Source organism: Enoplosus armatus, chromosome 2 (assembly GCF_043641665.1).
Source record: "Enoplosus armatus isolate fEnoArm2 chromosome 2, fEnoArm2.hap1, whole genome shotgun sequence".
Lineage (NCBI taxonomy): Eukaryota > Metazoa > Chordata > Actinopteri > Centrarchiformes > Enoplosidae > Enoplosus > Enoplosus armatus.
In genome coordinates this window covers 19,782,620-19,809,727 of record NC_092181.1, presented here as the reverse complement: position 1 = coordinate 19,809,727, position 27,108 = coordinate 19,782,620, and the positions used below count along the sequence as shown (strand labels likewise).

The following is a 27,108-nucleotide window of genomic DNA, read 5'->3' as shown; positions in this document are numbered from 1 at the left end:
ATGGCTGGTTGTCTGCAAAGTTCCCCACTCTGTCAAAAGTGGGAACTTTTGAGATGCCTTCTTGCAACGTTTGTTCTCTGCTTCTGTTTTGCCTCTGTAGACGCAGAGCCGTTTGACCCAGCTCACCTTTATCACCACAGATCTGGACCTAATGAAGACAACATCATCATCGCTAACAATGGGATCAGGGTGCCTTTTGGGAGGTCTGTGTTTCTGGACCCTGTGAATGACTTAGTAACAGAAGTGCAGCCTGGTGACCGTTGCCACATCACAGTTTTGGACAATGACCCACTGGCCCAGAAACCTGGGATGTTGACCCCTAAAAAGTTCCCCTGTTCATTTGGACCAGATGAAGTGAAATACACTCATTTTGGATCTCGGAGCCCCAGCAAGGATCGTGTAAAGCTGCAGCTTCGTTATGACTCTCAGACAGACACAGTTATCATCCCTTTCATGCTGGAAGTGGAGGTGGTTTTTCAGCAGCTTGAGATCCTCACCAGGAATATGCCCCTTAATGTTGAAAAGCTCAGTGGTGACAGCAACGCTATTGACAAAAAGGGTCTGGAGTTCTCCTTTGAGGACGGTGTCACACAGTGTAAGATCGCCACTCTGGTCGGCGCTGGAGGTCTTCCCAGGTATGGCAGTCTTTTGAATAACCCTTCAAATGGCCAAATGATTGACTGTGATGAGTTTGTGAAACAGGGAATTCGCTACAAGCACACAGCTAAGACTAACTCACCAAACAGAGACTATATTCCAATGATGGTAGAGCTGCAGGATAACGAAGGCAACACCATAATGCAAGAGCATTTCCAAATGATGGTTAGAATCAGAGAGGGTGCAGAGAATACCGCTCCTAAACCCAGTTTTGTAGCCATGATGATGATGGAGGTTGATCAGTTTGTGATGACAGCTATTACAAGTGACATGCTGGCTGCTGAAGATGTTGAATCTGACCCAGATGATTTGATCTTCAACATTACTACACCGCTGAGCCCTCAGCAGGGCTACATCATCAGCACAGATGATCAGAACCTGCCAATCACCTCTTTCTATCAGAGAGACATCAAAGATCTTAAAATAGCTTATAAGCCACCTTCAGAGGACTCAGAGGTAGAGAGGATTTTCCAGCTAGAGCTTGAAATTGTAGACACTGATGGTGCTGTGTCTGATACATTTGCTTTTATGATTGTGGTGAAGCCCATGAATACCTTGGCTCCTGTAGCGACCAAAAATACAGGGCAGCTATTGTTTGAAGGGCAGTCCCGAGCTCTCTCCAGCTCCCAGAATTTAGAGATTAGTGATGAGGATAACCTGGAAGATGTCAGAATAACCGTCGTTGATGGCTTAAAGCATGGAGACCTGACCATGCTCGGAGCACGCAGAAAATTCTTTACACCTGCCGATCTAGACGCCGGCATTGTGGTGTACCAGCATGACGGCAGTGATACCTATAGCGACAACATTATTTTTAGAATGACTGATGGCAGTAATGAAGTGGAGTTTTTGTTCCCCATCACTATTGCTCCCACTGATGATGAGCCGCCTATTATCAATGCTAACACCGGCCTGGTCCTATTCAAGAATGAAGTCATGCAGATCTCTCCGTTCATCCTGAGCGCCACAGATATTGATTCAGAAGATTCCACCATTAAGTTTATCTTGGAAGCGCCCTACTCCACTGTAGGGGAGCTTCTGCTAAGGCAAGTGGAGCCTCCCTCTGACCCGTCTCTATGGAAGTTTAGCGAGACAGATGAGATGTTTGAGCAGGTGGTGACTGAATGGTTTCAGCAGGATATTCTTGATGGAAAGCTGTTCTATCGTCACATCGGACCCCATAGCACGACCACTGTGATTGATCAGTTTGTGTTCCGGGTCCAAGATGATAATGACCCTCCTAATCAATCAGGCGAACACATGTTCACCATCAAAATCCATCCTGTCGATGACCTTGTCCCAGAACTTTTTCCTGGCACCACACTTCACATGACAGTCCAGGAATATGAGCTGACACACTTCAAGAAGAAATTCTTGTGTTATACTGATCTAGATTCAGACGACAGGGACCTGAAGTACACCATCATTAAGACCCCAACTGACACAGATGAGAACAATCCAGCCCCCTTAGGTGAAATTGTGCTGACTGACAGTCCTGACACTGTAATTACAGAGTTCACACAGGCCCAGGTTAATCACCACAAAGTAGCTTACAAGCCTCCAGACCAGGAGCTGGGCATCACTCCAAAAGTGGCTCAGTTCACATTCATTGTGGAAGACACTGCTGGTAACACAGCAGATGGACTTTTCACCATTTTCCTACAGCCAGTTGACAACAAACCCCCAGTTATCACCAATACAGGGTTCACTGTTATGGAAAGAAGTGCATATATCATCACAAGGAAAGAACTGCATGCCACAGACACAGATACAGATGATGAAAATATTATCTTCACCGTGACCCAGATTCCTGCATATGGGCAGCTGCAGTACTTGGGAATCGACATGTCAAATGGTGAAACATTCGTGCTTGAAGACATTGCAAATGGTCACCTAACTTACATCCATGGTGGAGAGGAATCCCTCAATGATGTCATTAAGCTTGATGTCACTGACGGTTTTCACGAGGTACCCATCACCATTAAGATCACCATCGAGCCAGTTGATGACGAGACACCCACAATTATGCTCCCAGACGGTCTGCTCGGAGCATCCATTGATGTACTGGAGAGCGGAGCAACGGAGATCACAACTAATGTCATTCAGGGGCGTGATGAAGACACAGATGACCTTGTGCTCACTTTCATTGTTGAAGAGCCTCCCAGGCTGGGTGAAATTCTGGTTAATGGTGCTCCCGCTGAGAGATTCACCCAGGAAGACATCATTAATGGAGCAGTGGTGTACGCTCACACGTCCGGTGAAATTGGACCGGTCAAAGAACATGACTCCTTTAACCTTACTCTGTCCGATATGTCAGATCAGTGGGTTGTTGGCGGCAACAAGGTCCAAGGTGTGACAGTTTATGTCACCATCCTTCCTGTTGACAGCATTCCACCTATAGTCAGTGTTGGAGAGCAGTTTGTTGGAGTGGAAGGGGAGAAGAATGTCATTACTCTGAACCACATCCAAACCGAGGATATCGACACTGACAATGACGATATCCTGTGTACCATCATCGTCCAACCAACATCTGGTTATGTGGAGAACATTTCTCCAGCCGCAGGCTCTGAGAAATCCAGGGCAGGGACAGCCATCACTGCCTTTAGCATTAAAGACGTTGCCCTTGGTCATATCCACTATGTCCAAAGCATCCACAAAGGGGTTGAACCTGTGGAAGATCGTTTCACCTTCCGCTGCTCAGATGGTATTAACTTCTCTGAACGCCACTTCTTCCCCATAGTCATCCTTCCAGCCAATGATGAGAAGCCTGAGATTTTTATCCGTGAGTTTGTGGTAATGGAGGGTATGAGTCTGGTCATTGACACACCAATTCTGAACGCGGCTGATGCTGACATCCCTGGGGATGAGCTGCACTTTGAGATCATCAAAAACCCCAAACATGGTACAATAGTTCAGCAGCTCAGCACTGGCACCATCCCTGTGGAAACATTCAACTTGGAACAGATCAAAGAGGCATCCAACATTGTCTATGAACACGATGACTCAGAGACCAAAGAGGACAGCTTTGAAATCAGGCTCTCAGATGGGAAACATAAAGTGGAAAAAACAGTTCTTATCATGGTTATTCCTGTTGATGATGAGACACCAAGGATGGCTATTAATGATGGCCTTGATGTTGAGATTGGAGAGACAAAAGTAATCAGCAACAGGGTTTTGAAGGCCACAGATCTTGACTCTGAAGACAAAGAGCTAACATATATTGTGCGTTATGGCCCGGGCCAAGGCTACCTTCAGCGTATCAGCAAGTTTGGTGATGTTTTAGGTAATATTACCCTTGGGATGAACTTCACACAGGACGAAATCGACAAACAGCTCATCCAGTATGTACACACAGGCCAGGAGGGAATCCGTGACCTGCTGAAGTTTGATGTCACAGATGGCATCAATCCCCTTATTGACCGTTACTTTTACATCAACATTGGAAGCATTGACATGGTCTTTCCAGATGTTATCAACAAAGGTGTAACGCTAAAAGAAGGAGGCAAAGTAACTCTTACCACTGACCTCCTCAGCACCACTGACATTAACAGTCCAGATGAATACCTCAGCTTTAGCATCACAAGAGCACCTAGTAGAGGCCACTTAGAGAGCACTGACCACCCAGGTGTTCCCATTTCCACCTTCACCCAAATGCAGCTTGCTGGCAACAAGGTCTACTACATCCACACCTCCGATGATGAAATGAAAATGGACAGCTTTGAGTTTGAGGTGACAGATGGTTACAATCCTGTCTTCCGTACCTTCAGAGTGTCCATCACTGACGTAGATAATAAGAAACCTGTCTTGACTATAAACAAACTGGTTGTGGAGGAGGGAGAAAACAAACTCATCACACCATTTGAGTTGACAGCTGAGGATCGGGACACCCCAGACAACCTATTACGATTCATAATCACCCAGGTGCCAGTGCATGGGCAGCTGCTTTTTAACAATACCAAACCCATCACAACCTTTTCCAAGCAGGATCTAAATGAGAACTTTATCAGCTATAAGCACGATGGCACTGAGACCAACGAAGACAGCTTCTCCTTCACTGTCACAGATGGCACTCATACAGATTTTTATGTCTTTCCTGACACTGTGTATGAGACACGCAAGCCCCAGGTGATGACCATCCACATCAACACTGTGGACAATGGTGTGCCCCAGATTGTGGTTAACAAAGCTGCTGCCTCGCTGAAGGTCCTCCAAACAGGCCACCTGGGCTTCCTGATCACCAGCAAGGCACTTCGATCAGAGGACCGCGACAGTGCCCAGAGAGCCCTGAAATACACTGTGTCGGAGGCTCCTCTGCATGGCTTCATCATCAACACTGCCCAGGGCAATGACAGCATCAAGACCTTCACACAAGGTAAGCTGATGTTACATCATTTAATTTCTCAACAGAGTTTTGAAAATGTAAGCTGCACTACATATGTTTATGTATTATAACCATAACTTATAATAATCGTCATAATAACAACTGTAAATTATATTTCTGTAATAGATTTTTCTAACTAATAAAATATTTAGACTTAGACTGTATAAAACAATCCTGAATGCTTCAAAACATGTCTCCTGTTGCCCATATCACTTTAATTGCAGCTTAAGGGCTGTAACTAAAACCTTGTAAAAATGGCTTAGTCGTCACAGTTATCTTACCTAACGTTTTCAGCTAACACTCTATATCTCTATATTTGTCACACTAACAGCTGATATTGATGACATGAAGATCTGTTACGTGCTGTTGGATGGGAGCAACGCCACAAGTGATATCTTCTACTTCACAATTGAAGACAACGGTAGGAATCCTTTAATATTTCATACTGACACCAAACTGGGGCCCATTACCGAGAAATAATTTGCCCGAAGGCTGTCCTCAGACTTTATCTCTCTTTTAATGGCTTCTTAAAATTGAAACTTCCTGCTCTCTGTCAATCTCCCAGGTGTTTGCATCACAAAGACTTAAGGCAGTTGGCCATGACTGACACCCAGTATAGAGCAGCCTTCTCTTTTCGCCCCACTGGAAAGAGTAGCAGGTTTAAAGGACAGGGGTCAGAGGGGACTTTAGCCCTGACTGTGGGTTGGTAAAAGTGAAAGAGGTGGGACTACCTCATGCTCTAAATTTTATTGTTAAAGAACAATAGGAGCCTTTCCCCCAGGGTACTTTTCTGAGTTTTCAAATGCCCCCTTTCATCCTATGCTTCAAGTGACACAATGAAATGTGCTTTGATTCAGTTTATGCTTTCGGTTTAGCCTCGAAAATATTCCATCGTTATTTAGTGAATGTTATGATTGTATGAATACTGGAAATTTCTGCATAATCCATTTAATGCAGTCAATAGACTCATTTACATTTCAAATTAGATCCATTCCTTTCTTTCCCATCTTACTCTTGCACTCCACTCATACGCTTTGGTTTTCAGTCTGTGTCTTTCCTGAATATTAGATTTCCTTATAGTCATACGAGCCTCACTTTTCGAATGTTATTAATACTTACAGGTATAACGTGACAATCTGGTGGTCTTCTCATTTTAAAATATCTGTGAACTTATCCTGTTTATCCTAAAGAATTCTCTTAAATGACCAGATATGCATGGTACAGACATGACGATATACTGTAAAAGCCCTGTGGCCTGTCACTTCTTACTCTTAGGTAGATTTACTCGAACAGCATTACAAATATAGCAAATGCAAAGCAATAAAATGCAACAGTTGGCCTTTGCTATTTTAGCATCAGCTATAAAACACAAAACAAGATTTGGAAATGCAATCAATGCAGCAGGGAAAGTTTAGTCTATAATTATGCTGGATTGAGGGCCATGTTGGTGATTATACCACCATCAACATCAGGGCCATTGAGAAGGCAGGACTGGGAGGATGTGTCTTTTTGTCAAATTACTGTCTTTCCATCAGCAAAGTGAAGCCTCTTATTAGCCTCGACTGGATCCCAGTAATTAACTTTTTCCCCAAACTGTAAGTGAAGTAGGTGATCATTTATTTTTAATGAGGGTCAGTAGTTCTGACATTGATTGCAATAGATCAGAGTCATTATTATTCTTTAATCTAGACTGTTCACCAGTATTGTAATTGATATTTTGTTACCTTACATTTGTGATCTATTAATCTGCTTGAAGCAAAGCTTGGTTGGTGTTTCTGTCTTTAAGTGGAGGTTTAACCACAGGAAGAGAACGCAAGAGCTTCAATTAGCTCAACGGCCCTTTTTGTTTGCTTTCGATCATTGTTTAAGCTTCCAACCAAGTCAGCTGAACCAGGTGCAGTGGTGCAGGCTGGGAGATAAAACAAAAACTGTGTTTCTGCATCACCATGGTTCACATGTAAAGGCCACAGATAGTACCGCCTTCAGCTCACACCACAACATACATGTAATTAATAGCATACACATATATTATTCCTCCTATAGATAAACTAGTAAACATGTCCTCACCTGCACACTCAGCACCACACAAACACACAGGCACATCCGGGAAAAGATCAAATAACAGATAAAAGCAATTTAAGCCACCCGGTGAATCACTAATGTGAAGTGTTGAAGAGGTGACCCCCGGGGGAGATGGCCTTATCCTGGACATGTAGGGACATGCAGGTGGAGAGCATGCTGATGGTCAGCCTATCTGCTTATAAATCTAAGTAGGTGAGCTGTTTGTGTGGGAGGCAAAAGTCCGGGTCATTAGAGATTTGCACCCAGGATTATCCCCTGAAAGTGGTCTCTGTCAGCACACTTTGTTCTAATATTAAAATGTGAATGAACTACTTATATAAATGTTTGCTCCACCATAAAAAATGTGATTCCAGTTCATACTTTTTAAGTTTGGAATGAATCCAAATAGTGGCGATTTCTCTGTTGTTGAGGATGTTTTTTGTAAACACACAGAGACAAGGAGAGACAGACAGAAAAGTAAAATAGTACTGAAGCTTTTTCAAAACTATTTAGCTAAGTAAGTTCTTATGTTTAACACAGCTTCAGTGTGACCTTGCTTTAGGAAATACCCTTTAAATGCACTGATACGGGCAGCTGCTTAAGGGTCTTAGCAGCCTGTAAATGGTACCTGCCACTACATGCACTGCACTGCTCCCTCGCAAATCAAGAATATACATACACACACACACAAATACACACAGTCCAAATCATTAACACATCCTCAATGAGTAGTACAGCAGTTACGCAAAGGCTCAAATGTTGCATGTTACATGTATATTTCTGCAACTGTTTATATGCATCTGCAGATACATTAAGATCTTAATCAGAGGCTTGACAGTGCTGTGTCTGAAGTAGCAATAGCATGTGTGTGGCCCGGCACAGCTGAAGTCGTGACTGTCGTAATAGTGTCTTAGTAAGAGGTCAGGAGTGGACATTCAGTTTCACACCAAGAGGCTCAGTGTGGCCCTGCTGGTCATCAAATTCCAGACTCTGAAGAGAAAGTTAGCGTTGCTCTATCAAGTCAGGACACATCGAGCAGGATTTTTGGCTTATGACCTCCTTGCAGAAATGTGTCGGAGGTGCATAAATCATACACGTGACAGAAACAGAAAAAACGAGTGAACCTGAGGAAGCTGCAATGCAAAATACGATGCTCACAGATTTGTGGGACGTGTACAACAACATAAATGAATTAAGTCAAACATATACTCCCATTGTGATTGAGCCTATATAGATAGAATTGATCATCATTTTATGTCATTATATATACATTTACTGTATCATAACTTGTAGCATGTTTATCATTATCCGGAAGACAAGTCTTTCCCTAATTCTCGCAAAACAGTTAAAATAAAAATAAACTTAAGTGTCTTGTCGTGGTGTGGCAGTGACCTCAAACACAAACTGTAGTTCAACCCAGTTCACTCTGTCTGTCTGCTGGGAATTTCTATTGGAAGAGCAATAACCTGCATGCAAGTGACCAGGTCAGAAACCCCCTACAGCCATTCAAAGTGACTGAGGCAGTAAATACTTGTTTTTACAAGTGGATACACAGCTCGCATATATCCTCGTCCATCAGGCATGGGCCCAGAGAGCCACAGGCTAAGAGAGGAAACCTTTACTTACTGTCAGACATGTTGAGACGTCTGTAGGTTTCTGTTCATTTTTTAGTCTTATGACTAGGGTAATATATTTATGTCAGATCTTTGACTCTCAGACTTTGGAGTCTTGGCCTTTAGAAACACTACTTCCCCTTGCCAATCTTATGTGCAAGATAGCCTGAGATTTCACAATAGTACTAATCAAACTCTACTGATTAACAGAGGAGAAGAAAGAGAGAAGAGAGCCTCTACATGTAGATAAGTTGACTTGGTCTCTGCGCTTTTTCCAATAGCAACAATATAGTCTTCCAGCTCTGGAGAGGGATCATAGACCCTAGTGGGTTTGAGTGTCATGTGATCATTCAGAGCCGGGAGAGGAATGCACTTCCTTGGAGACTCCAGACTTCAGGGCCACAGACAGAGCAGGGCCTGGAAGTGAAGTGGTATCCCGAGCAGACAGGTGTGTACGTGAGAGGGAAGGCTCCGGGGGGATCCCCTTTCAAAGCCATCCGTCACCCCACTCCCAGCTCCGCAGAAATCCAACCCAATCTCAGATAGCCCGATAACCTTCAGACTTCCACTGCGGAGGTGCCTGCTCTGGAGGGGCACTTCCCCAGAGGGTGCAATGATACCAAGAAAGGGAAAATGAACGAAAAAGAGCTTGGAAATGTGTACGTTTGTCTGTACTATAGATAGACTTTTGTGAATTTTCCTCAGTACAGTGGGTGCATCTGTTGTACAGTAGGACTGCGTGCTGACTGACACGGCCAAGTTACACCCCGACTTCCTAACTGTGTTTTGGGATCTTACATGTCACCCGTGTCAACAGTCACCAGGAGATTTACTGGCTAATGGTGCCACAGTCTGGGCCCCCTGTGACTAGAAGCTGAGGCCTCTTAGTCCCCCTCCACCACACCCCAGTCTGTTCTCACTCTCCCTCCTTCCCCTCGTGGCATTACTATTCTTTCGTTCTACTTTTTACCTCTTCTCCATTTCTTTCCCTTCTCTTTCCTCTCTGGGTTTTCCCCTATCCCTTTCACTGAACCGTGGTATCACCTCGTTCTCCGTTGTTCTTTCTCTTTTTGTCCTTTTTCTTCAGCCTTGATTTATGGTGGTTGGAGGGCTGCAGGGGTGGGGAGTTATGATGTATGGCTAGAGCGGTTATTCTTATCTGCTCTCATATGGCAAATCTGTTGCTGCCCCTGTCATTGAGTTACTCGCACTCCTTTCCTCATCCTTTTCTTTTTAGCCATGCTAGCGGCGTGGCTCTAGGGATGGTCGTTCAGTCGGTCCACCACTTGAGTCCAAACTGAAACATCGCAACAAGTTTTGCATGGATTTCCATTAGATTTGTGATCTGCTGATTTTGGTGGTACCATGACTTTTCGTCTTGCGCCATCATGAGATTGACATTTGTGGTTTTGATTGAAATTCCTTGACAGCTGTTGGATGGTTTGTCATGAAATTTGACACAGACATTCATGTCCTCCTTAGGATGAATTGTAATCCCTTAACTTTCCATGTAGTGAAGTTTGTGAAAATCTCTAGCCTTTTTGTTTAAGTCTGCTTTTCTCACATCCTTTTTCATCATTCAACACATGATGGATAAAGATTCCCATTATCACATTTGTTGTGTTATTAAATTTCTGTTGCAAGCATCTGTGTCTTCATGCCAAGTGTGGCAAGCAAGGGTCAAAGATGTGGCTTTCACGCAATGTTAAAATTCTGATTTGCAACATCCTGCAGAGATCACTGCACTGAACTGGAGCAGCAATCGAGCCACTGTGATGTGTCGATTTACAGGACATGCCGCCGCTGTCCGGAAGGGTTGATAAGAGTTATTAATACATTTAAACTTGCAGCATTCCTAACATGAATTATTTGGAACGCAGAGAGGAAGCTATAGCTTTCACTATTTGAAAAATCTCTTTCTATACTGATTAAGATGTTAAAGCATCAAAACAAAGAAGAAAAGTCATTCAAGTCAAAGACATTCTTTCAACTTTTCAACTTTTGACATCTCCATGATTTAATAGACCATACTTAAATACAAAACAGTGGTATTTAAATACCAAACATAGCTGACTGGAACATCCCCAGTATTTATATCAACAGGATGATTAATGAGGAAATGCAATAATGGAGATGCTTGTCACTTGATGAGGATATTCTTAGAAAGTTGCTCTTCCTTGCATCATGCTGGCAAACGTCAAAGCCTCATATTGACCTTCCTCTCCAATGATATCTCCGGGCCTGACCCACTATCCCACTGCATCTATGTATGGTGCAGGCAGCACTGCTGTGTAAATATGAGCTGATGAAGAATGTGCTGTCAGAGGACGCTGGTGTAGGGAAAATCTCAGGCTATAATGTCCTGTGCATGTTTTGGTCTTTTTGCTGAGACAGAATATTGGATACTTTAAATTTTATGAAGTCGCTGAGTCATCCTGTCATGCCTTCATTCAAAATGTTTCAGTTTTACAGCTTTGTGTTTTCTGACTGAGAAGTTCTACTTAAATACTGCACCAAAATACATCCATATGCCCCTTTGAGGCAAGCCACTAAAACAGGAAAACATCACCATACTTCTTTAACGTTCATTCCCCGCCCTTGTCAGTGATTAGCATCAATCACACTGAAGCGAATGTATTAAATAGCTGCTAACAGGGACATTTAGAAACACGTGCAGCCTATAAAACTTTTCATCCCAACAGAAATTATGATGATTGTCAGTTTTAAAAGCTAAGGGAAATGTGAGCTGAGCCAGGCAGCTACTGTATGTATTGGATTGATAGTCAGTCTAATATAGTTTGTGTGTCATAAAAATTGCGATAAATTAGACCATTAATCATGTCTAAAGTCACGTCAGAGCAGCTATTTTGACTTCTGTGTTTGAAGCAATTTTTGTTACGGGTAATTTAATTTGTCATTTTCTATTTTGAGCAAAGTTAAACCATTTTCATCTCTCTCTCTGAAGAACTCTGTCTGTGTTTCCCCAGAAAGTCTGGTATCTTGATTGTTTCTTGATTTGCTGAGACTCATGCCAGCTCCAGCCTCAGTGTCTGACAACATGTACAATAGAAGTCAGAGAAAGGGAGATTCCCCTCTGTAACGCTGGCGTGAACAATGTGGAGGCAGGCAGGGAGGCATGCTGTGGCGGTGGATCTGGCCCACCCAGACTGTGGCCTGCTGTCCCTCTCAGTTGTCCATCCCCTCAGCGAACAAAGCCGGCACAGGGAGGAAGGGGAACATTGGGGGGGGGGGGGGGGTTGTGGAGTACAGCTGTCGCTCTACTCCACATAATCTGGGAATCTGGCGGGAAGGAAGGACAGAGAGAGACTGAGTGAGATCTTTACTTTGACGCTCTTGAGCTCAACCAGAAAACTGTTGTACTTGTTATGTGATTTCATTTAAGTTAACAGTGAATTTGATACTTTGAAATTCCTTGGGAAGGCAGAGGAAGGGCTAGGAGAAAGAGACATATGAAACTGACATTTTGAACAACACTGACGGTAGTTATTCTGGACAAAAGTAGCCACCTGTACCGCTTGTACAGCAAAGAAACAGCACCTGTTGACCACACAGTGTAATAAACCCACTGAATGGACAGGGCGAGAAAAATGGGTCATAAGATGGCTATTCGAGCAATCCCATTACGTCATTTCACATATGTCATGTTACACCTGTGCCTCCAGGTCACATGCACATATCAGGTGGCACTTTTTTTCCAATCGGTCATTGCTTTTTCTTGTTTTGACCATATTGCAAGTCGGGCTAACTATCAGTGCTCATCATCAAAGACTATGAGAAATGAGTGCAACAGTATTGCATTTATCAGTCATTTTGAGTCTCTTTGTGCATGTACTATAGGTGTCTGTTATTCAGCACAACATAGTCTAACAGTCTATGAAATGGCTGTGCAATAGCAGTGTTCTCATTCATAAAAACCCCCCTTTGTTTTACTCCTTGAAGTGATGCAGAAACCTAAAGCTGCCTGATTGCTCAATGCCAAAACAGAGGCAGCTTTTTGTCTCTGCCCGTGTTCATTTGATAATCCTTGATGATAGCCACTGACTAAGCTTCTCCTCATATGAGCTCCAAATAGGGCCAGCTGCCAGGACACACTTTCTCCAGCACAGAAACAATCTGATAATTAAAGTTTGTCAAAGACTTTCCTTTTCATTTTGTTGCAGCTGGACATCAGGCCTCAACAGGGAGGTTTCTAGTTGAAATAAGGATTTGGTTCCTTCTTGGCTTAACAGGTTCATGACATGTGAAGCAGTGCAGATTGAGCAAAAGTCTAAAAGAGTTTATATACATTTACCAGAATACAGTTGCTGTGTATAGTTGTTTCTGCAGAGAATACAAAAAAGTCATACTGTATGTTTTCTAAATTGATCATTTTATGCATGTACTATATAAACACCTAAAGAATTTGGGGCAAGCAAAAGCAGACATGGTACATGTTTCCTGTATTTTTAGCCATGACTGTTGGAAACCTGAGCATGGAGCATGGAGCATGGTCGAGGGTAGCTGGTGCCCACTGCGCTCTGCTGCTCCATGTTGCCTGCCTTTCACCAGACGTAGGCTTCACTAGTCTGCGTGTGGAAGATGGCAGATAGAATAAGGGGTACTGCCATTATTTGAACTTACAGTCGTCTTCAGTCTATTTTCGTGGGGAGAAATGGGAAAAGGCCTTAATGTTTACTGTCCCATCTTCATATTTCCCAGGTAATTAATGCCAGTGGAGATGTGATGAAGTACTATCATTGTCTTGCTGCTATCAGTTCCATGTGAACATGCTTCTGCGTCTTGGTGAGTGTGGTTAACCCCTGTTATGACTCGGCCTGGTTTGGCTTCGGTGTTGACATGTGGGTTTGAGGAAGTGGCCCCCTTCCCATCCTGAATACCCACACTCGACCCCCCAGTGTTTTCATTCTCCCCAGTCACATAGCATAAAGATCGCAGCCTCTTTCTTCCTCACTGAGGCAAAACTGAGCTCAATGCTGGTTTATTGTGTGCAAAGACAGAAGCTCCTTGCCATTGTCCTCCGCACACTTTTTATTTCAAGCTAGTACGATGTTCTGTTCATCGTTGTTTTATAAGTTCAGGGACATGTGTCATAGATAGAAATACTGTCCTACCAAACTGCTGAACACTTCTTCTGACCCAAAGAAGCTCCCTCACTCCTCTAAGCGTCTTTAGCAGAGTTAGGTCAACAGGGCCACTGTCAGCGTGACCAGCCGTGCAAGACTAAAGAGAGGCAGCCCTCGCCAACTTCCCTGATCCAAAGAACCCACTGAGCTTGACCCATTTCACATCAAAAGTCACAGGTCACCAGGCTCGTCTCACCGAAGGATAAGATGTTAGGGCCTTTTGCCGCTGTTGTTAAAAAAACATTCAGATTATGTAGCACAACCCATAATCTTAAATATCTCTGAAGCAGCCAGTATCAAGTCAATGACCAAAACTGAGCTGACAGTTTGAGGGATTACACGAGTCATGAGATAGTATGGATTAAGGACAGGACTGGGTCTAAAGTTGTGGATCAGTGGCAGGTGACTCTGAGCTTTAGATGATTTGTGTAGAGCGAGGTGTGTTTTATGAGCATGGCCTCTCTCACAGATGACAGATAGGTCTTAAATCAACTGAATTAAATTGTTGAATTAAATTATCCAAAACTGATAATATGTACTGAATATCGTGCAGTTTGTCACACAAGAAGCTGTGGTAGGAAGGGATATAGTGTTTATGTGGCAAGTAGGTCACTGATGGAGCAAAAAGAAGCCTCACTGCTCTCTCTGGCCTGAAAACACCCTGCTCACTTTTACACTTCACCTTGTTCCAGAGGGAGAGCAACAGAGCGTGGACATGAGGGGGCGAGGCAGATTTACAGCTCATTAAAGAGCTCATTAAAGAAATAATGCTATGACAGAATTTTTCCAGAAGCAGAGCATGTAAATGTATGTTTGTACATGCCCTACTGAGGGTTGAGAGTAAAAGCATTAGGTAGAGGTGGATTAGAATCAGAGGAAATAAGACGTAAGGCAACTCTTCTTAAGGCCCAGTGATGGGAGGTTTAGGGAAGCCCTGGTATTAAGTTATCACGTTACCCATCCAAAATTAAAATGCCCATTTGATTCCTTTTATCCTTGAGCCCAGAGCAGATTGCAGTTTATATGCCTCAGTGACTCCTAACATGAACAAAGTAGATTGTTTCCTTATTGTACAGTGCAGCAGAGGAGGTCTTTCAAATAAAGTACTGGTGCAATAAGCTTTTTTTTTTCTGTCTTTTAGGTGGAAACAAACTAAAGCCTCAGCCATTCCGGCTCAACTGGTCCTGGATCTCTCTGGAGAGGGAGTATTATTTAGTGGATGAGGACGCCAAATTCCTGGAGGTGACGCTCAAACGCAGGGGCTACCTGGGGGAAACCTCCTTCGTCAGTAAGTGTTGACAGCCATTTGTTTAGCATCTTTCATGACATGTGAATGGATGTGCTTTTCATTGGATTTTAAAGTCAATGGATTAACTTCATATTTTATAATTTCATGATTAATAACTACATTTATATACTATACATATTTATGGATTATCTTCAGTGACTTTATCTTAAGTCTGAGATGATTATTATATTTATGGCTTAGTTTTCAGAGTTTTTGATTTTTTTGTTTCCTGCCAGCATCAGAATTTCTGTCCTATTTCTGTTGCCTGCAATACATTAATATGCAGGATGATGACACTACACAACATGCCCTTATTAAACTGACAATTTAACAAAGAATTATTGCCCCTTTAACTGTTTCCTTGGTCTGGATTATGTTATTTATGTGCCATTTCAAAGGCCAGCCTCGCTATAAAACATCAGCATAACCCCCCCCATTTAGAAACAATAAATGATACAGATGTTAAGGTGCAGGATGTAACAGATGTTACATCCTGCAGATACAGATGTTAAGGTGCAGGATGTAACCACAGTTAAACGTGAAGAAAACTTAAAATCAACACGTTACTAATAATATTGTGTCCCTAAAGGTGCCAATCTTTTGTCTTCTTGTTTGAATGGTGCTCCATTTCCTCTTTTGTCTGACTGAGAGCACATATAACCTTTCCTAGCAAAGGTCACAAGGAAATGTCAACATGCTGGTCTTTTTGGCAGTTAGACTTGCATGCAACAGATTTATAACAACACATGTTATCTCGCACACTGTCTCTGAAGATGCAAGAGGATTGTAAAGGAACAAAAACGCCTATAAAAAACATTATAGATGCAGATTTTATAAGTATGAAACCAAGACATTTGCTGGAAAAAAATACATGTATGTTGACATGTATCTTTACAGTATGTAAATCATGATGTGCATTGTTTGAATACTGAAACACTGGAGAAGCAATGGCCTAAAATAGTGCTCTCCCGACTTAGAGCTCAAAACATGTACATGTACTCAGGTATTGCCACCAAGGATGGAACAGCTGAGAAAGACAAAGATTTCCTTGGAAAAGCCCAGAAGCAGGTCCAGTTCAACCCCGGCCAGACTACAGCGACCTGGAAAGTGAAGATCTTCACAGACCAGGAGTTTGAGACCTCGGAGACCTTTGAGATCCAGCTGTCAGACCCAGTCATGGCAGTGCTGGAGTTCCCAGACACCGCAACAGTCGAGATTGTGGATCCCGGAGATGGTAGGAATCTAATAATCAAGTTATTTGCACAAAGTCTTACCACCCCAACCTTTTTAATTCAAAGTCTTATCTAGATGTATTATTGAATGAGAGCATTTCTTACTCATGATCACTCTTCATCTATGTTTCTCTTCCAAAACAGAATCGACTGTCTTCATTCCTCAAGCCGAGTTCAAGATTGAGGAGGATGTTGGAGAGCTGTTAGTGCCGGTGCGGCGCTCAGGAGATGCAAGCCAGGAACTCATGGTTGTTTGTTACACTCAGCAAGGTGATTTGTATTTATTGTGTTACCTTTTCCCTTTTGAGTCCTATCACTCCATGGTGCTAGCATCCCTCCCCACGGGTATAATTGAAGCTTCAAGACAAAGTTTAACTTCCTGTCCTCTCTCTGTTCCCGTAATTCCTCAGCCACGGCCACTGGCACCATACCCAGCACTGTGCTGTCCTATTCTGATTACATCACCCGACCTGAGGACCACACCAGTGTGCTGCGTTTTGACAAGGATGAGCGAGAGAAACTCTGTCGGATCATCATCATCGACGACTCCCTGTATGAGGAGGAAGAGAGTTTCAACATCAGCCTCAGCATGCCCATGGGCGGCCAGGTGGGCGCCAACTTCCCAACCGCCAAGATCACCATCTTGGCAGACAGCGATGATGGTGAGTGGAGTCGGTTTTTACCTTGACAGATGGATAGATAGTAGCAGTGACCTCGTGAAATTATTACAGATTACCCAACAAGTACAGAACCCAAAACATTTTGCCTATCTGCATTTTAAGATCATATTTCTGCAAGAAAGGAGCTCCCGTTTCTCTTAAAGCTGTTTCTTTCTTTGACCTTTGGTTTGTTTTCCTAGGTTATTTATGAAAACATGAGGTCAAGGAAGAATGGCATCATGTGCTGTGGTTATGGTGCTACTGAAATTCATAGTGGCAGGTGTGGATGATCCTGTTGCTCAGTGCCCCTTTGATGCTCTACTTTGTCATTTTGGTATCTGCACGCCATTAATACACCAAAGGTGCACAGTCGCCAAAACAAAAGCCCTGGATACTGTACTTGCCTTAATGGCTTTACAGTGCAGTTCAGGTCCATTACCCTTCCTGTGTCTGAGACTAACTGCTTTGTTTACACACTCTGCTTCATTTATCCACCATACTCTGTCTGTCTGAGTGTTAGAAACAAAGATAACAATAGACAGGTGTTGAGAAGGAGAATGGCGGCCTCAGTGCATGTTATGCCACACTGTAGCCTGTCTGACAGATAAAAGGGCTTTAAACCTCACAGTGCTCCTCGAGCGACCCCCCTGTCCTCATTGGCATTCAGGGGAGCTCAGGGGAAACCGAGGGCATCCCTTTGTCTGCAGGGAGTAAAAGGCAGGTGGTGGAGTGAGAGGGGCTATTGTGCAGGGAGTCCAAATGACTGGCATGTTTTTACTCTTTACTCTATGTTGCCTGTTTGGGTTAAAGATATTACTTTCTGCATTTCTTGAGAAAGAACGCAGTTACACATAACAAATTTGACGAATTGTAGCCCTCAGATTCTTAAAATCCTTGAAACCTTTCTTGTCTTTATTTTGCGACCAGTAATGCCAGACTCATTTTGTCGTACTCACATTCCTCCTCTATGTCTCCAACCTTTGACCGAGGCTAATTTCCTGGACTTGCTTGTTGTAGTGACAGACCGGCTCAGGGAGCCAATTTTCCAACCAATTTGGAAGAGGCATACAATTGAACTTTATGTATAAATAATCAGCGTGCATTCCCAGACATGTGAAGAGACAAGAGAAGACTCCTCAGTGTAAACCTCTATTGTGGTTCTACTTCTTGGTGGGTCCTGAAGTAACACCCCACCATAAATCTGGTTCAGTGTGTGTGTGTGTTTGTGAGTGTGTGTGTGTGTGTGTGTGTGTGTGTGTGTGTGTGTGTGTGTGTGTGTGTGTAAAACCATCTGCCTGCCTGAGTAAACTTGTGGCTTGGACTCTCGCCAGCATCAAGCCTCCATTGTTACTGTATTTGTCTGGTTCTTCCTCCCGCTGATCTTTAAGGATGCCATGTTGGCACTGCCCCCCCCCCCACCCCACCCCCCCATACAACCCCCCTTCTCATCCTCCCTGGTACTAAATAGCTGGCTTGGAAACTGAAAGGCGTTGAAAGTGTGCCAGAAATCCTTCCTTCAGCATCAGTTGTCAGTTGCAGCATCAATCAATGTCTAAATAGACCCATGCATCCCTGTCAGCCCCTTTATAAAGGGTTTATAAGGTGTAACTAATGGATTTAATAACAGTTAATACATCTTTTACTAACACTTGAAAATATGTTACAAGCCATTAATGTGGACAACTTTGGGGTTGCCAAGTAGTGAAAAATCCCTTGGTTTACCCCTCACTCTTTTTTGCTCTTCAATTCATGAGGTAATTCATAAGGATTCATCAGGATGGACTATTGCAAACATATTTTATTAATAACTTTTCATCATTTATAACTTGTAGGCTTATTAGAAATGAGAACCCCTGAACATTAATTAATAGACTACCAACATTTAATCAAAAATGTCTTGTTGATGTCTTATAGCTGATCTATAAAGAATTAGTAAATCATTTACTAAGCATTAATAAAGCCACCAGTTACTTTTACTAACTACTATTTACAAACCCTAATTTCTCTGTCTCTACCTTTTCTATTGTTTTTGTCAGTTAAGCTTTAGGTCTGAATTGGCAATTCTATCAGTTGGCCTGTAAGAGCACTGGCAGGACAGAGTGTGGTGAAAACACGCTTTATACAGAAGTGAGGAGAGATGGATTGACAATGTGTTCCAGGGGTCTGAATTCTTGCCCTCTGCCTTTGCAAAATGGATGGTTGCCTCTCTGTCTCTGCCAAACCCTCACCATCCTTCTTATCAGCTGCTCTATCATCAGAAACTAGGAACATCCCTTCACTCGTGCACACACAAGCACACGCATTATTCTTCAGATGAATCCTCAGCCCTTTGGCGTTGAGTTCAGACAGAGCTGTCTGGATTTAGATAAGTGGGGGAGGAAGGTTGAGGGAGAGCAAAATGAGAGGGATGACAGCTCTCTTCCTGTGCTGAGTCAAAAATTAGGGGGTTTGTTCGGCTTTTCATGACAATTTGTCCCTGAACCTGATCGCAAAGCTGCAAAACATGTCGTATAAATATACTCAGAAGTTAACCACAAACATCCAAATGTCCAGGCTCGACTAAAAGCTTATGTTGCTCTGTCTTTCAAACAAGAGACTTTTGTTCTGACAAACTGCAAAACTGATGAAAATGCAATATTCAGATAGTGGTGAAATGTCATGATAAATGTATTTTGTGCTGTTTTGGCCATTACTTTGGCCTGATTATTTCACTGAAAACGTACTTAGGGAATTTTGAAGCAGCACTATGTCTTAATCATTAACCCATTGTACTTTCCTATTATTCCCAAATCCCACAGAGCCCTCACTGTATTTTGGGGAACCTGAGTATGTCGTGGATGAGAGTTCAGGCTACGTTGAGGTGAAGGTCTGGAGGACAGGGACTGACCTGTCCAAGACGGCTACTGTCACCGTCCGCTCCAGGAAGAGCGATCCCGTCTCTGCTGAAGGTAAAATCAGCTCTTTGACAGAATCAACAGCATTTAGTCATGATTTTGCGTCACAGTAGTTTACGTTTTCCTCTGTATCCGGCAGCTGGACTAGACTACGTTGGCATTAGTCGCAACCTAGACTTTGCTCCTGGAGTGACAATGCAGACATTTAGAGTGACCATTTTGGATGATCTGGGTCAGCCGGAGCTGGAGGGGCCTGAGACCTTTGACCTGGTGTTGCGGATGCCCATGAATGCTGTGCTGGGAGAACCAAGCAAGACCACCATCACCATCAATGATACTTTCACTGACTGTGAGTGTCAAGCACACATGCAAAACCTAATTATGTATAGTATGTCCAAACCTACAGTAACGTCACTGTATATTCTATATGAGATGATGAGTCAAGTTCTATGATTGTTGGCAGTTTTTTAAAATACACTGAATTATAATAATTTACATACACATTATTATTTAGTGTTTATAAGGATTACATAAACCATTAATACATGGTTCAAAACACACTTTAATGTAGTTGTTAGAGGAAATATGATTATTTATTTAAGTATTTATTGATGTAATATAATAAAGGATCTAGTAAGTGATAATATAAAAGTATAAATCTTTTGTAGGTGGGTTTCAAATATCCTGGTAAATGTCTTGGTATGGGTCTAAAGTTGCTTTTGTCCATCTATGAATAACTGATTGAATTTAAGATATCTATATTTCGGCTTATAACAATGTTATAATACTGTGTAACTGTAACAAGTTGATTTCTGTCTTTGCAGTGCCGAAGGTTCAGTTTAAGGAAGGAAGCTACAAGGTGGATGAGTCTGACGGGGAGGTGACAGCCATAGTGTACCGCAGTGGAGACATTAACATCAAGTCCACGGTGCGCTGTTACACTCGCCAAGGCTCTGCTCAGGTCATGATGGACTACAGTGAAAGACCCAATACTGACGCATCAATCATCACTTTCCTACCAGGTGTGACCTCCCTCTCCTTCTTAATGGGTTAATGGTCCTCTATATCCTGCAGCGCTCATCTGAGAATGTTAACCATTTTCCTCCAGGTGAAACGGAGAAGCCGTGTGTGGTTAGCCTGATGGACGACTCCGTCCACGAAGAGGATGAGGAGTTCCGTCTCGTCCTGGGAACTCCCAAGAGCAAGTCTCCATATGGAGCTTCTATCGGGGAGCAGAAGGAGGCGCTGGTCACAGTCACAGATGGGAAAGACAGTATGTACTTAACCAACATGAAAAATATTTTAATCACTGTTTGTAAGTTTGAGCAAAATAATATGTCTGTGGTGTTTTTGGCTCACGTGTAATTCAAAATCTTCTTCCTGTTCTAGAGCCCATCATCCGTTTCTCTGAGATCAAGTACAGCGTACGTGAACCTCAGGTCAAAGGTAACATGGCTACAGTGAAGATTCCTATCCTGCGTGTTGGAGACACCTCAAAGGTCTCAGTGGTGAGAGTCCACACCAAGGACGGCTCTGCAACCTCCGGGGAAGACTACAACCCGCTGTCAGAGGGTAAGAACCTGGTTTAGTGGCTGCATAGTGCCTCTTGATATGAATATATGTTGGAGCTATATATGTTTTTGATCATTGCTCACTTTTCTGTCTCTGTGTCTAAGATATTGAGTTCAAGGAGGGCGAGAAGGAACACTTTGTGGAGATTGAGATCCTGTATGACGGTCAGAGAGAGATGAGGGAGGCCTTCACTGTACATATGAAGCCTGATGACAACATGGTGGCTGAAATACAGGTGACACAAAGGCCACACAGCACACACGCACAAACAAATATAAGCCAGTAGCAAGTCCAATATGTGCACACGCACAGTGCTGCATATCTACACACGTGAGCATACGCCCTGTCATGTCAGCCTGTGTTAAAATAGCCAGGCAGCAGCTGGCAATGCTGTCAGCACGCCCGAACCACAGAGTCTTATAAAAAGCTTTTCCCCCTGGAATGAGATGCTGAGGGGAATGTCCCAGCAGAGCCAAACAGTAGACAAACCTATAAACAGAACTGCGACATTCAACCCATACACTCTACATCAGGCATGTCGCGCTCACGTGACAAACAAAATTCAAATATGCTAGTTACCAATATTTAGAGGATAGAATGAAATCTGTTGGAGGAATGGTGAAAAGGATGTTACTTATAGATTTGTTTTGAACCAAAAATTAATTTTGCATCTACACCTCACCAACATTGGTTTAGGAGTTATCTAAGTGCGTTATAAAGTCTTTCCTCTTCTTGCTAGATGAACAAGGCCATTGTCTACATTGAGGAGATGGACAGTGTGGCAGATGTTACCTTCCCTGCCGTGCCCCAGGTGGTTTCCCTGCTCATGTATGATGACACAGCTAAAACCAAAGACAAGCCCCACCCACCCAACGGATACCCTGTTGTGTGTGTGACGGTGAGTGTAACGCTTCTGCTGCTTTTGAGAGCCACATACACACAAACACCTCCGGATTTCTTTAATTTTTCAGTTGCCATCTGTCTTGTCATCTCTTGTAGGCTTGCAACCCGAAGTACCACGACTTTGACAAAACCGGTTCCATCTGCTCTGCGGAGAACATCAACGACACTCTCACTCAGTATCGCTGGCTGGTCAGCGCCCCCACCGGGTCAGATGGAGTGACCAGCCCAATGCGGGAGGTGGACACCAATACTTTCTTTACCAACACCAAGTCCATCACTTTGGATTCCATCTACTTCCAGGCCGGCTCCAGGGTTCAATGTGCAGCAAGAGCGTTCAATGTCAATGGAGATGCTGGCCTGGAGCTGTCCAGCCCCATTGTTGCGATCAGCAAGGAGGAGGGTGAGCGAAGGACTGATGGGACATGGGGGACTGCCGCAAGTTCATGCTCGGTATTGAGTTAACTGACTTTTAACTCCTTGCAGGTATGTGTCAGCCTCGTATCGCAGGCACTGTTGGAGCTGAACCTTTTTCTGCTAAGATCCGCTACACCGGTCCAGATGACCCAGACTTCCCCAACCTCATTAAACTGACAGTCAACATGCCTCACATGGATGGTGAGCAGTAAACATTTGTTGTAACCATTGGTATATAGTCATTATTGTTTAGTAATCTAGACAAAGAGCCAGAAAATTAACAAGCTTTTCACTTTCAACAGGCATGTTACCAGTGATCTCCACAAGACCTCTGTCCAACTTTGAGCTCACCCTGAGCCCAGACGGCACACGTGTGGGCAACCATCGCTGCTCCAATTTGCTGGACTTCAATGAGATCCAAACCGGCCATGGCTTCATCACCGATGCAACAAAGAACCCTGAAATCATTGGCGAGACTTCACCCTACCAGTACAGCGCGATTATGCGCTCAGCCAACTCCCTGCGCTTCTACAGGAACCTCAACTTAGAGGCCTGCCTCTGGGAGTTCACCAGCTACTACGACATGTCAGAGCTGCTCAATGACTGTGGAGGCTCCATAGGCACCGATGGACAGGTGACTACAGAGAATCAAACATTCTTAAGGCAAACCAGCATTCATTAGCGGATTCACTCCCAGGGTCGAAGTAAATCCATGAAAATTCTTTATGCCAAGTTGAACTTAAGTGAACTTTGACATTCAAATATGTGCCATTGACCAATTGTAAACTGTGTTGACAGTGAGAGTCCAAAATGGAGGAAGCTATTGTTTGTATAAGCTATTGCTTCTTAGCTTTGTTGCATCGTCCACTTTTATTTTACTTCTTCTGTCTGGAGTATGAACAGCTCCACAAAAAAGGAATGGTTGCAGACAGTTATGAGGCAAGAGGCGATGGTACAAATACATATTTTGAATGAACTCTGTGAACTGAATTGTGCCCACAGCTAACCGGCTTGCTAACTAACAGTAACTGACAGTTGTTCAAAAACTCTTTATTAAATGAAGTGATGTACAATCCAGAAAGATAAAAATGCAGGGATGAAACGGCCGAGTACAGAGGAAATGGGAAGAAGCTATTGTGACTGCTAGTGCTAGCATGATCCCGGCTGGCTAGTTTGTTACTGGTTAGCTCACCAGCTAGCCCTGCGCGTAGTCTCCAAGCTTGTAGAACCACATATTGCTTATGTGACCAGGCCTTTAAACTTATACAGAGATACCTCCCTCATTATCCTTGACAACGTCTGATTTGTCTCTTATTTAGGTGCTGAACCTGGTCCAGTCCTACGTCACCCTGCGTGCTCCTCTGTTTGTGTCCTACGTTTTCCACTCCCCAGTGGCTGTGGGGGGCTGGCAGCACTTTGACCTGCAGTCAGAGCTCAAACTCACCTTTGTGTATGATACAGCCATTCTGTGGCAGGACGGCATTGGCAGCCCACCTGAGTCTGAGCTACAAGGTATGTTCTCAGACCAGTGCTGCTCACTGCTGGTGCATACAGAAGGGAAGAAAATGTAAGTCCATATCTGAGGCGCTGAAAAACTTTGTTCTCCATTCTCTTAGGAGCCATGTACCCAACCAGTATGCGTATAAATGAGGAGGGACGTCTGGTGGTCAACTTCAAGACAGAGGCTCGCTTCAGGGGCCAGTTTGTTATGTCTCATCCAGGTAAGAGAGAGGCATCTACACACACACACACACACACACACGAATCCCCTAAACCCACCCAATGTGGTCATTCTATACAACGGCCTCCTATTGGATTACTGTGTGGCCCACATCATCTCTTCATCTATTTCTGGAGTTCCACATTAGGGGTCCTTCCTGTGTGAAAGTGCCAGAGGTCATTTCAGCAAATGTCAAAATGACCCTGAGAGTTAGGAAGCAAGTGGCACAAACAATCTAGTCCACTCTATAAATAAAAAGGTAGACACCGTTGCTAGTTCTAGTTTGGACAAAATGCAGCTTTAAAGATTTATGACTGTACACGTTTGTTTTCAGGAACTAGCGTGACATCCATGGTGATGTGTGCTGACCACCCAGGGCTGACATTCACCCTCGCCCTGGTCAGGACTGAGCCTACGTACAACCAGCCCATGCAGCAGTGGAGTTTTGTCTCAGACTTTGCCGTAAGTGCAATCAAAACTTGCCAGCTGGGGTGAAATGATCATCAACTTCATAGACAGTGTTAACATCGTTCCCATGTTTCTGTGTGACCTCTAGGTGCGAGACTACTCTGGGACCTACACAGTGAAGCTGATCGCCTGCAGTGCATCACCCAATGGGGAGTTCAGCATCCCTCCTGTCTGCCACCCAAGAGAGCCACTTACGTTTGACATGGACATTCGCTTCCAGCAGGTTAGCCTGAATATCCTGGCAAGAATACCCTGGCATTATTTCGTTCTGGATAAACAATAATCAGGGCCAAGAACAGCAGATCCTTTTTAAGATGACACTGCAAATAGACCATCTTAACAATCATTCAGACTTAACATTAATAACATTAATAAGGTTTACTTGTTACTAAACATCTTGAAACAAATCAGAATGAACCAGTTCAGGAAGATTCTTCTTCCTGAAACATGTTGATTTGCCAAGAAAGCAATTTACATCATCTCACCCTAATGATAGCTTCTCAGTGTTACCAAATACAACATTTACTACAAAATTACTTGTTAAGATGGGTGTTTTTGCCATATCTGCCACTTTCATTAACACCCAGAATCTGCTCTGCGTATGATAACCCTTGTTCTGTGCTCCAGGTGAGTGACCCCGTTGCAGCTGAGTTTAGCCTCAACACTCAGATGTTCCTGCTGTCCAAGAAAGAGTTGTGGTTGTCCGATGGCTCCATGGGCTTTGGAGAAGGGACTGATGCTGCTTTCTCAGATGGTACTACGACACTGCCACCTAATGGATTTTAGTAAACATTACAGCTGATGACCATTAACCCTCTGAGAATCCCATGTTTTAGTCCCACTTACCATTTCATCTGTTCTTTGCTTCAGGCTCCATGATCTACGGCCGTGTGATGGTGGACCCAGTCCAGAACCTGGGCGACTCTTTCTCCTGCAGCATTGAGAAAGTCTTCCTCTGCACTGGAGCAGATGGCTACGTTCCCAAGTACAACCCCACCAACAAGGAGTATGGCTGCCTGGCAGATGCTCCCTCTCTGCTTTACAGATTCAAGATCCTGGTAAGATACAATGAATCTACGAGGACAGTGGGGTGTTGTGGAAGACAAAAGAAGTAGAGGTAATTTCTCATTTCTGTGTGTTGTTCTGCAGGACAAGGCCCAGCCAGAGACTCAAGCTACAGCATTTGGGGATGTTGGTTTTAAAGCCACATTGGCTCAAGACACACTTGGTGGTCTGCCTTTAGTCAGACAACCGGGATCAGATGGCTTCACACTCTCCTCATCTCCACTTTTCCAGGTCTGTATGATTCTCAAAATACAGTATATTCATGTAGAGCAACACATACATAGATAAGGAACAGAGTCCAACATGTGTTTCTTCTGCAGGTGGCTGCAGGTCGAGAATGGTTCATCCACACTATTTACACAGTCCGCTCCCGAGAAAATGCCAACCGCAACATTGGCAAGCGCAGTGTGGAGTACCTGCATCACAGTGTGTCCTCTGTAGAGCAGCCCGAGACCTCCAACATAGCCACCCTCCGTCACCGCCGTGCCGCCCCTGCTTTCTCTGACTCCGCTCTGACCGAGGACATCGGTGTTGAAAAGAACCGGGGAACCAACATCCAGCACATCGCTCTGGACCGAGCAGACCGCATGGTGGTCAGCCAGCGCCAGCCCTGGTCCCCTAATAACCGTGAGCCCCTCCTGGAGCGCCCCTTGCTGGAGAGTTCTGGCAGAGAGCCGGCTAACACCTCCACCCTGCCCATGTTAGTGGGGCTTGCAGGTCTGGTACTCCTCATCTGCCTCATCGCCACCATTGTCATTCTGCTGCTGCGGCGCAAGAAGAGGGAAAAGAAGACCCAGTTCCCTCCTTACACCACCTCCTCTTCTTCTGCCTACAATGGCTACAGCCAAGGCCCAGTGGGCATGTGGAGCAGCTCAGACAACTCTGAGGTCTAGATGTGGACCCTGCTCCACCTCAACACCTGCCCCCTATTAAAAAGACTATGATAGTCTCCTTCACCATTGTGCCTTCAAAGCCCAACTCAAGTAGCACTGAAGAGAGCCCAGTACAACCTGTGGACAGCGCAATATGTCAGTGTT

The 27,108-nt window shown here is 43.9% G+C and overlaps 1 protein-coding gene across 1 annotated transcript; it reads left to right on the top strand.

Annotated features, from left to right (window-relative positions):
- On the top strand, positions 1 to 26,964 carry frem3 (Fras1 related extracellular matrix 3). The gene is made up of 24 exons (XM_070917992.1): positions 1 to 5,029; positions 5,370 to 5,459; positions 14,998 to 15,144; positions 16,148 to 16,378; positions 16,521 to 16,646; positions 16,787 to 17,038; positions 19,834 to 19,983; positions 20,069 to 20,278; positions 20,754 to 20,951; positions 21,038 to 21,202; positions 21,319 to 21,501; positions 21,606 to 21,736; positions 22,241 to 22,399; positions 22,501 to 22,804; positions 22,888 to 23,019; positions 23,121 to 23,452; positions 24,138 to 24,330; positions 24,435 to 24,539; positions 24,873 to 25,000; positions 25,095 to 25,229; positions 25,634 to 25,760; positions 25,877 to 26,064; positions 26,156 to 26,302; positions 26,392 to 26,964. Exons 1-24 carry the CDS (start codon positions 1 to 3, stop codon positions 26,962 to 26,964), a joined length of 9,435 nt encoding a protein of 3,144 aa, XP_070774093.1.
- Positions 26,965 to 27,108: the final 144 nt, after the last annotated feature.

What these genes read in the sequence shown, in the direction of transcription:
- frem3 (XM_070917992.1), top strand. Translation starts at nt 1, where the DNA reads ATGGCTGGTTGTCTGCAAAGTTCCCCACTCTGTCAAAAGTGGGAACTT. An exon ending in ACCTGAGTCTGAGCTACAAG is followed by an intron (nt 24,331 to 24,434) that starts GTATGTTCTCAG and finishes CCATTCTCTTAG; the next exon opens with GAGCCATGTACCCAACCAGT. An exon ending in TGGACATTCGCTTCCAGCAG is followed by an intron (nt 25,230 to 25,633) that starts GTTAGCCTGAAT and finishes TCTGTGCTCCAG; the next exon opens with GTGAGTGACCCCGTTGCAGC.